Genomic DNA, 10,146 nt, shown 5'->3' on the forward strand with positions numbered 1-10,146 from the left:
TCATTCAACTTAAAAAAGTAAAGAAATAAAAGTTTTAATTTTTTTAGTGACAGAAATACAACATAAAATATACAGCTCAAGACAAAACATCGGTGAAATCAGGGTAAAGACAGAAGGACAGAAGAGAAGGGAGGAAGAAAGAAAAGGAAACAGTAAGAGTACCAGGGAGACGGGAAAGGAAGAGAGGGCATCGAAAGGAAGAAAAAGGGAGAAGTTAAAGTAAATAGTTTTTCAAGGATCGAGACTCACCTTTCAGACAGATTTTAAATAAATTCTGGCAGCAAATATTGTTCTAATGGTTTATATTTATCTTAAGATGTCAAGCTAAGAGTCTTAAAATTAAAGGAAATCATTTAATATCTTACCTGGAACAATGTACAGTATAAACTAGATCAGTTGATCCTATTTGTAAATTATTATTTAAAAATTTACGTATAGTAAAAGTTGACTTTTTTGATATGCAGGTCTATCTAACAAGTGTATAAAATTATGGGACAGGATACAGAACAATTCCATCATGCCAAAGACGCCTTCTTGCTGTCCTTTTGGCCAAATTCTTCCCTCACCTCAAACCTTGGTAACCATTGGTCTGCCATAAATTCTTCAAATTTGGGGGGTGGGGGGAACACAGTTTCTCCTCTCCCACAGGAACTGTTATGACAATTGTTAGACCACTTAGTGTTGTCCCACAAGTCCTTGAGGCTTTCTTCCCTTTTTCTCATTATCTCTGTTATTAAGATTGAAAAGTTTCTATTGATCTATATTCAAGTTCACTGATATTTTATTCTCTGATCCCAAATCTACTGTTGCTCCATACAGTGAATTTTAAATTTTGTTTTTTGTATTCTTCCATTGTAAAATTTCCATTTAGGTGTTTTTTTTTGTTTGTCTGTTTTGGTTTTTTTGATCTTCCACTTCTCTGCAAAGTTTTTAAATCTTTCTGTCCATTTCAGGAGTGTTTGCCTTTATTTCTTGGAGCATGATTATAATAGTCACTTAAGTCTTTGAGAATTCACATCTGTGTCATCTGGGGTTTGGTATTACTTAATCATCTTTTCCCTTGCCAAAGGTTGAGGTTTTCTTTCTTCCTCATCTGTTAAACAGTTTTGTACTGTATACCAGCAACTTTAAATATTATGATATGTGATTTTTCAGTCTTATTTAAATCTCACGGAGAATTTTTTTTAAGCAGTTAATCAATCTGGTTAGGTTTGGGTAACAGTTTTCCTGCCCAATTTCTGTGGACTATGGCTCTAATATCCATTTAGTTACAGAACCTTTGCAGTGCTGTTTGGATCTGTCCCACCTGTGCAGCACTCTGTGACCAGCCGGGGTCTGGGCGATGGTCTTCCCATATAATTCACTTTTCAAAACTTTTAGTATACTGTGTAGGGTCACTTTATGCATATAGGTCACCTGGAGGGTGAGCCCTGTTCATATGCAGTTGTTTTCTTGAGTTACCCTTTCTCTGTGATTCTTCCCTACTCTCTTTCTGCCGCCCAGAGGTTTTCCTTCCTTTAATTTTCCCCTTCTATGCACACTTCCCATGATCCTGTGCCTCCAGGACCGAGCAGCAAGAGGACAGAGAAGAATAGCAATGGGAACATTCTTGGGACCACAGTTTCTCTGACCAGAGGTAAGAGTTCCTCTCCCTCAAAATTTTAGGTACCGACTTGGCTGTTACTGGCCCTGCGCTGCTGTAGGATTGCCTGGGGGTCGGGGTCGGACAGAAAGGAAAAACAAAACAAACAATAAGAAGCCAAGATTTTCCCTAACTCTCTCTCCCATAGGTGTCCACTATTTTGCTGCTTTAGATAAATAATAGAGGGCTTCTCCTGGAGCTCTTTCTGTCCACACCCAGCGCACCGCTCTGGGTTTTGGACAGCCTTTGAACCAGGTTAGGAAAAGACAGAGGAAAGAAAAATGAGAAGCTCACTGCTGGTCTGGTGGTAGTTGAGGTTCTAGGCCCTTTTCCCAGCTGGCCTGCTACCATTTACTGTTCGGTGTCCTCATTTGGCTATTCCATCAATTCTGTCTCTGGTTTTTAGTTATATTTAGGGGGAGAGATGGGTAGAATATGTTTATTCCATCTTGACAGAACTGCCTTTCTCATTACTATTTTTTTTTTGAAGGATTAACACATTTGAAGAACTATGAAAGTTGCTTATATAGGTTATTTTATTTAATCTTCAAGGAAGCTATAACCCACACTTTTATAGATTAGGCAATGGAAGCCTAGAAAGGTTTAGTTATTTGCCACATTTGCGCAGGCTGTTCACATGGCTAGGATATGGCTCTAAACCTGTGTGACTCCGAAGTCTTTCTCATAAAAGTGGTTAGTGGATGCCAACTAAGAAAGTACAGGTTCTATAAAATCCATCCTGAACGTCACCAGACTACCTTGTCAAAGAAACAAGTGTAATTTGGTATTAATCTCCCTCGTGCTCACTGATATGGAACCAAAATGCCTATCAAGCTGAACCTATGTTGAAGAGCAAGTGAATTAAAGACTAGTATTATCATTTTTGATTAAAAAAGGAGCATAGGACTGAGTAGACATTTTTCCAAAGAAGACATTCACATGGCCCATGGGTATAGGAAAAAGGTGCTCAACATCACTAATCATAAGGAAAATGCAAATCAAAACCACAATGAGATATCACCTCAAATGTGTTTGAATGGCTGTCAAAGAGATGAGAGATAACAAGTGTTGGCGAGGATGTGGAGAAAAGGGAACCCCCACTGGTGGTGGAAATGTAAACTAATGCAACCACTATGAACAACAGTATAGAGGTTCCTCAAGATTAAAAATAGAGCTACCATATGGTCCAGCCATCCCATTTCTGGGTATATGTACAAAAGAAATGAAACCACTATCTTGAAGAGATATCTGCACCCTTATGTTCATTTCAGCATTCTCGATACCCAAGACATGGTAATGTTGTAGGATTTCTTCTCCTGCGGTGCTTACGGTTCTTGGTCACCCCACTTTGAAGTATGAAAAAGTAGACCAGACAGAGCGGTGGGTAGCAAAGCAAGGTTTATTGAACGATAGTTCAAAGCTCCCAAAGAGGGAGGGGGCCTGAGAGGATTGCCACTGGAGTTTCTAAGTCTAAGGGTTTTTATGGGCTTGCTGGTAGGCTGTTTAAATCTGATTAACCCTTCCAGAGCCTGTCATCCAATCAGGCTTTTGTCATCTATCTATCATGTGGGAAAGGGTGCAGGTCTCCTTCCAGAGTGGTGTAAAACTCTTTTAAGGGTGGTTTCCTCTTGGCGGGGTGGGGGGTTGGGGGGGTGGTCGTTGTCCCGGCCTGCCTGCCTTCTAACTATCCTTCATCAGTAACAACCTTAAGTGTCCTTCAGCAGATAAATGAATAAAGAAAAAGTGAGATGCACACTCACATACACTGGAATATTATTAGGCCACAAAAAAGAAGGAACTCTGCCATTTGCAAAGCACGGGTGGACCTTTAGGACATTATGCTAAATGAAATAAGTCAGACAGAAAGACAAATACTGTGTAATCGCACTTATGTGTAGAATCTAAAAAAAGCCAAACTTGTAGAAATAGAGCATAGAACAGTGTTGCCAGAAGTGGAGGTTTGGGGGATAAGTTGGTCAAAGAGTAGAAACTTCTACCTGTGAGTAAGTTTGGGGGAGGTAATGTACAGTATGGTGACTATGGTTAATAATATGATATTATGTACTTAAAAGTTGCAAAGAAAGTAGATCTTAAATGTTCTCACTACAAAAAAAAAGTTATGTGAAATGATAGATGTGTTAAGTAACCTTACTGTGGGAATCATTTTGCAATATATATCTATATCAAGTCATCACGTTGTACACTTTATTTTTTTTTAAAGATTTTATTTATTTATTCAACAGAGATAGAGACAGCCAGCGAGAGAAGGAACACAAGCAGGGGGAGTGGGAGAGGAAGAAGTAGGCTCATAGTGGAGGAGCCTGATGTGGGGCTCGATCCCATAACGCCGGGATCACGCCCTGAGCCGAAGGCAGACGCTTAACCGCTGTGCCACCCAGGCACCCCCGATGTACACTTTAAATGTATACAGTATGTCAGTTATATCTCAATAAAGCTGGGGGGGATTGGAGATACCAAAAGGCCCTCCTCCATTTAGAGATAAACAGGAAAGGGCTAATTATTAAACAGTGAGTAATATTCTGTGATTAGAAAAGTGAGTCAGGGTTGTTGTGTAATAATCATTTAATAGATTGATGTTTCTCTCTGAGTTAAGTGGTTATCCCTAACATCAGAACCACAGGGAAACAGTGTTCCCATTCAGATCTCGAAGCAGCCAGAGCTTTAAGAAAACCATTTCTTTTTTTTCTGTCTTTCTTTTTTTGAGAGAGAGAGAGCATGGCGGGGATGGAGCTCATGGGGAGAGCTGGGGTAAGGGGAGGGACAGTGGGAGACAGAGAGACTCTTAAGCAGGCTCCACCCCCAGCGCAGAGCCCAACACAGGGCTCCATCTCCCCACCCTGAGATCATGACCTGTGCGAAATCAAGTGTCAGATGCTTTACCAACTGGGCCACCCAGGCACCCCTAAGAGAACCATTTCTGATCTTGTTATTTGTACCCCTCAATAATTATTTTGTAGATTAGGGGATATAAAAATATGTGGGATTCTGAAAATAAGAATGTTCTGATACGAATATAAATTTTAAGACTAGTTTTCTTTTATCAGGAAAGCAAATCAAGTTAGGTGGAATAAGCCCCTGGGAAAATGCAGCTTTGAGTGTTGTGTAACCCCAGCTGATAATGCTGCTCCCATGTAAGCGCCACTCGGGTTGGCCAGGCCCGGTTCATCCCGACTGAGGTATAACGTAGCCAGTGGATTTAATTTAATAAGCTGACAGTTACCGATCACCTGCTCTTTATCAGGTACTGAGACAAGACAATTGACAACTGTCCTTCTAGGGACTAGTTTGAAGAAATACCTATTTGCCAGGCTGATTAGATCCAAGGATTTGAGTTCCTGGGCTTTCTTGGGAACTCCCCATTTGTGTTTTCCTTCCCTAGTGGAGAGCATTTAAGATGTGACCATCACCATAGGACTAGCTGTCAGAGACTTTGGTATTTATTCTTCTTCCAGAGTCTGTGAGAAGTAATCAGAGGAAAGCAAGCATCTAGCCTCCCTTGTCATGCTTTTGCTGATACCCTACTTAAAAATGAAATATAAGAAAATTAAATAGTAACTTGCAAACAAAAGAATAAAATACAGTTATTTCTCTTGTCCTAGAATTGGTGGGATCAGGAAGGTGGAAGGGTAGGGATTTCAACATCTATTGTTTTATCTATTGTTAAAACAATAGATAAAATCATGAAAAGAAAGGTGAATTATGTTGACTGTGTAAAAGTGAAAAATCAGTATCAGTCAGATGCTGTAAAGAATTAAAAGGTAAATAACAAACTAGGAAAAATGGCAAGGGGCTGATAACCTTATAATATGAAGAGCTTTTACAAAACAAAAAGTAAATGTTAGAAGAGCCCAGTACCAAAATGAACAAAGCATATGAACAATTAATCACTAATGGAGAAATTAAATGATCAACAAATTTTGTATTGCTAACAAAAAGAGAAAATTAAAGATAGATTCTTTTTCTCTCCCATCAGATTGGCCAAGATGGGAGATTAAAAAAAAAAAAAAAGAAGAAGAAAAGTATCCTTTGTTGTCAAGGGTAAAGTGAAATAAGCATTCTTTGAGATATCCATGTATCATGAAATTCATCCTTTTCAAATTCAGTGGATTTTAATATATTCACAGAGTTGTACAACCATCACCACTGTCTAATCCTGGAACATTTTTATCATCACAAAAAGAAATCTAATACCCATTACCAGTCACTTCCATCTCCCTCCCCCGGCGATCATTAATCTACTTTTGTCTCTGTGGCTTTGCCTATGCTAAGTATCTCATGTAAATGGAATCATACAATATGCGGCCTTTTGTGTCTGGCTCCTTTCACTTAGCATAATATTTTCAAGGTTCATCCACGTTGCAGCATGTATCAGTACTTTATTCCTTTTTATGGACAAATGATACTCCATTGCATGGATAATGCCATATTTTCTCTATCCATCTGTTGATGGACATTTGGTTATTTCCACTTTTTTGGCTCTTCTGAATAATGTGGCTATGAAATTCACGTACAGGCTTTTTGTGTGTGCGTATGTTTTTAATTTTCTTGGGTATATAACTAGGAGTAGAATGCTGGATTATATGGTAACTCTATGTTTAACTTCTTGAGGAACTTCCAGACTGTTTTCCAAAGTGGCTACACCATTTTACAGTCCCACCAACAATATATGAGGATTTGAATTTCTCCACATTCTTGCAAATGCTGATAGGGTTTGCCTTTTTTATTATAGCCATCATAGTGGGTGTGAAGTGGCAACTCCTTATGGTTTTGATTTGTGTTTTTCTAATGACTTATTATATTAACCATTTTTATGTGTATATTATTATTATTATTATTGTTTGTGTATCTTTTTTGGAGGAATGATTATTCAAGTCCTTTTCCCATTTAAGAATTAGGTCGTCTTTTCATAGTTGCATTGTAAGTGTACTCTATATAGTCTGCATACTAAACCCTTGCAGGTAAGATGTATGACTTGTACATAATTTCTCCCATTCTGTGGGTTGTGTTTTTACTTCCTTGATAAAATCTGTTTATGCAAAGTTTTAAATTTTGATGAAGTTCAATTTGTTTTTTTCTTTTGTTGCCTGTGCCTTTGGTGTCCTATATAAAAATCCACCACCAAATCCAAGGTCATATAGATTTACCCCTAGGTTCTTTTCTAAGAGTTTTTATGGTTTCAGTTCTTATATTTAGGTCACTGACTTATTTTGATTAATTGAGGTAGGAAGGAGTCCAACTTGGATTTTTTTTTCAGCATGTAAAAATCCATTTGTCTCAACACTATTTGTTAGACTATGCTTTCCCCATTGAATGGACTTGACACCCTTGTCAAGAATCAACTGACCTTAGACATATGGATTTATAGAATCTCGGTTCTATTCTATTGGCCTACACGTCTGTCCTTATGTCAGTACCGTGCTGTTTTGATTACTGAAGCTTTTAGAAAGTTATGAAATCAGAAGTGTAAGTCCTTTGATTTCATTCTTCTTTTTCAAGATTGTTTTGACTACCCTGGACCCCTTGAAATTCCGTATGAATTTGAGGATCAGCTTTTCCATTTCTGCAGAAAAGGCTGTAGAATTCTGATAGGGGATTATGTCAGATCTGTAGATCACTTTGGATATCTTAACATTAAGTCTTCCTATCTATGGTCAAGAGATATCTTTCCATTTGTTGGATTTCTTCGAGTAATTTGTAGTTTTCAGTGTACAAGTCTTTCACCTCCTTGGTTAAATGTATTCCTAAATATTTTATTCATCTGGATGCTACTGTGTATGGAATTGTTTTTGTAATTTTCAGATTGTTCATTGCTAGTGTATCTTTTACCCTGAAACTGCTGAATTTGCTTTTTAGCCCTAGTAGTAGTAATGTGTGTGTGGGTGTGTGTGTATATATTCTTTAGGAATACATATACCCTCCCACACACATGTGCGTGCGCGCCCATATACGTAATATAAAATATAATAATCATATCATCTGTTAATAGTTTAACTTTTTCCTTTCCAATATGGATGCTTTCTATTGTGTTTTTTCTTGCCTAATTGATCAAGCTACAACTTCCAGTGTAATGTTGACTAGCTGTGGTGAAGACAGCATCCTTGTCCTGTTCCCTGATCTTCAGGGGAAAGCTTTGAGGATTTCACCACTGAGTGTGATGTTAGACTGAGTTTTTCATAACTTTATCATGCTGAGAAATCTCTCTTCTGTTCCCAGTTTTCTGTTTTTTTATCATGAAAGGGTGTTGGCTTTTGTCAAATGCCTGTTCAATGTCAGTTATGATCATGCAGTTTTTTCCCCTTATTTAATCAATGTGGTGTGTCGTATATTGATTTTGTACTGTTGAACTACTTCCTGAGATAAATCCCACTTGGTCATGGTGTCTAATCCTTGTACTACACTTTTGGATTCGGTTTGCTAGTGTTTTGTTGAGGATTTTTGCATCTACTAACTACCCAAACTACTGAAGGCTACTAAAGTAAGTCCTCATGGCTTTAGATCCAATGGTTATCGGTAGGCCTTAGGCAGCTGATGCTGCTGGCCATACCTTCCTTTGGTATTTGTTAGTGTTGACTCCTTCCTCCCTGAAATACTCTTTCTTCTTGGTTTCTGAGGCAGTACTCCCTCCTTGGCTTTCTCTCATTTCTAGATACTCCTCCATCTCCATTGGAGATTTTTCTTATTATCATCCTTTAAGTGTTAGTGTTTCTTAGGGATCCTTTGGAAGATCTGAGTGACCTCATCCACACCCAAACTCCAGTGATCCTATTTATATCAGCAACTCACAAGTCAATTGGGACTTATCTGAAGAGTCAAGGCCACTCCCCTGAGCTACATTTGGAGCCACCTCCTGAACAACTCCTCTGGAATGTCCCACAGGTAGTACAATACACACCAGGACTCACAGGTCTTTCAGGCTCAGGCCTCGGCTTACCTGCAGAGACTATCAAAGTTGTTCAAGGACATTTCAATCTTAAGGAGAGAGGTATGACTTTCAGTTCATTTCAGTTCATCCCATAAATCAGTTATGCTGATTTCTAGCTCTCTTTGCTCTAGGACAGTCTTTAGCTTTTTCCTTGTGTCTTTGTTGCCTCATTTATAAAGTAGGGTATGATAATACTAGGTATGAGGATTAATGATAATGGAAAATGGTGTATGTAAAGATCTTGACCCATACCAAGTTCTACATAAACTGCAGCTATTTAGTAGTGGCACTGGTCAGACATGAGGGGATAACATACGAGGGAATGGAGAATGATACTAAATTGTCTGTTTCTGCTGACACTGATCTGTGCTTTCATCTGTTTTTATGCTGGGTGGGGACTTCAGCAGCAGATACCAGATGAAGAAGACTGGAGTCTTGCTCTAATAATCCTACTGGGTCCAATCTGGGGATTTATTGCTATAACAAGATCTTTTTATTATTTTCATATTGAAGCCTCTTTTGGTTCTTACACTCTATAGAAACCCATATTTACTAATTAATGTGTTTTTATACTCAGTGACTGCCTTAAGGTGACCATCCACTGCTTTGCTTTTAAATACTCGTGGTTTTCTATTCTCTCTGTCCTTGTGGTTCAAATCCTGGCTTTACCATTCATGAAACACAGTGGAAAATATATCCATTAAAAATCAGATTAAAGGGCTCCTGGCTGGCTCAGTTGGTCTCAGTGGTGTAGCGTGACTCTTGATCTCCAGGTCTTGAATTCAAATCCCATGTTGGGCATGGAGCCTCCTTAAAAATCAGATTATAATCTGTTAAATCAGAAAGCTTGGAAATCTCTGTACTTAAGTGTTTTTTTTTAACAGTGCTGTGAAGTAATTGCTTTGTTTTAAATATTGATGACACCCATCAATGAAAAATTTTACATCATTTTCATATTTAAAAATAATATAATTCAATAATCAATTATTAAAGCTATGTCTAATGCCTGAAGTCTTTCCGATCAAGATCAAAGGAATTTAAGCTTGAATAAGGCATTGTAATGGAAAACTTTACAGATTTTTAAGGCTCACTTTAAAAACTTGGCGCCTATTTTATGTAACTTTGCTAAACTCATTTTAAATGACTTAAATCTCTTGGATTTTATTTCACTTTCAAAGTATCTTTTTCTCCCAGTTCTTCAGCAAAAGAAAAGGGTACCCTGATCTTGGGTGCAATTATCGTATTCAAGGTTTGGTAACGTCACATGCATTGGTAAATCGTAATGGGAGAAAGGTGGATTTTTTGTAAGCTGTACCTCGCCACAGATGCTTTGAGTCAGGGAATGATTTTAAGGAGCCGTGTCCGCGTCCCAAGCCCGTCGGCGTTCAACGAGTTAACTACGGGGTGGCTCTCCTGGGTGGCCCGGGGAGCGCGCAGCCAGGCGCTCAGCCCCGCGGCAGACTTGCGCCCGGAGAAGCCGGGAACCGCGCCGCCCCGCCCGCGGGGGCGGTGCCCGCCGGGCCTCCGCTGCGACCCGCCCCCGAGCGCCGCGCCGCGCGTC

At 39.0% G+C, this 10,146-nt stretch overlaps 1 protein-coding gene across 1 annotated transcript in view; it reads left to right on the forward strand.

Annotated features, from left to right (window-relative positions):
- SPAG1 (sperm associated antigen 1) overlaps positions 1–10,146 on the forward strand; it is a 64,415-nt gene that overhangs the window by 31,113 nt on the left and 23,156 nt on the right. The window contains exon 11 of the mRNA XM_034668515.1: positions 48–219. Within this exon, the coding sequence (XP_034524406.1) occupies positions 48–219 (172 nt within the window). The remainder of the gene's footprint in view (positions 1–47; positions 220–10,146) is intronic.

This window comes from Ailuropoda melanoleuca, chromosome 9 (genome assembly GCF_002007445.2).
Source record: "Ailuropoda melanoleuca isolate Jingjing chromosome 9, ASM200744v2, whole genome shotgun sequence".
Classification (NCBI taxonomy): Eukaryota; Metazoa; Chordata; class Mammalia; order Carnivora; family Ursidae; genus Ailuropoda; species Ailuropoda melanoleuca.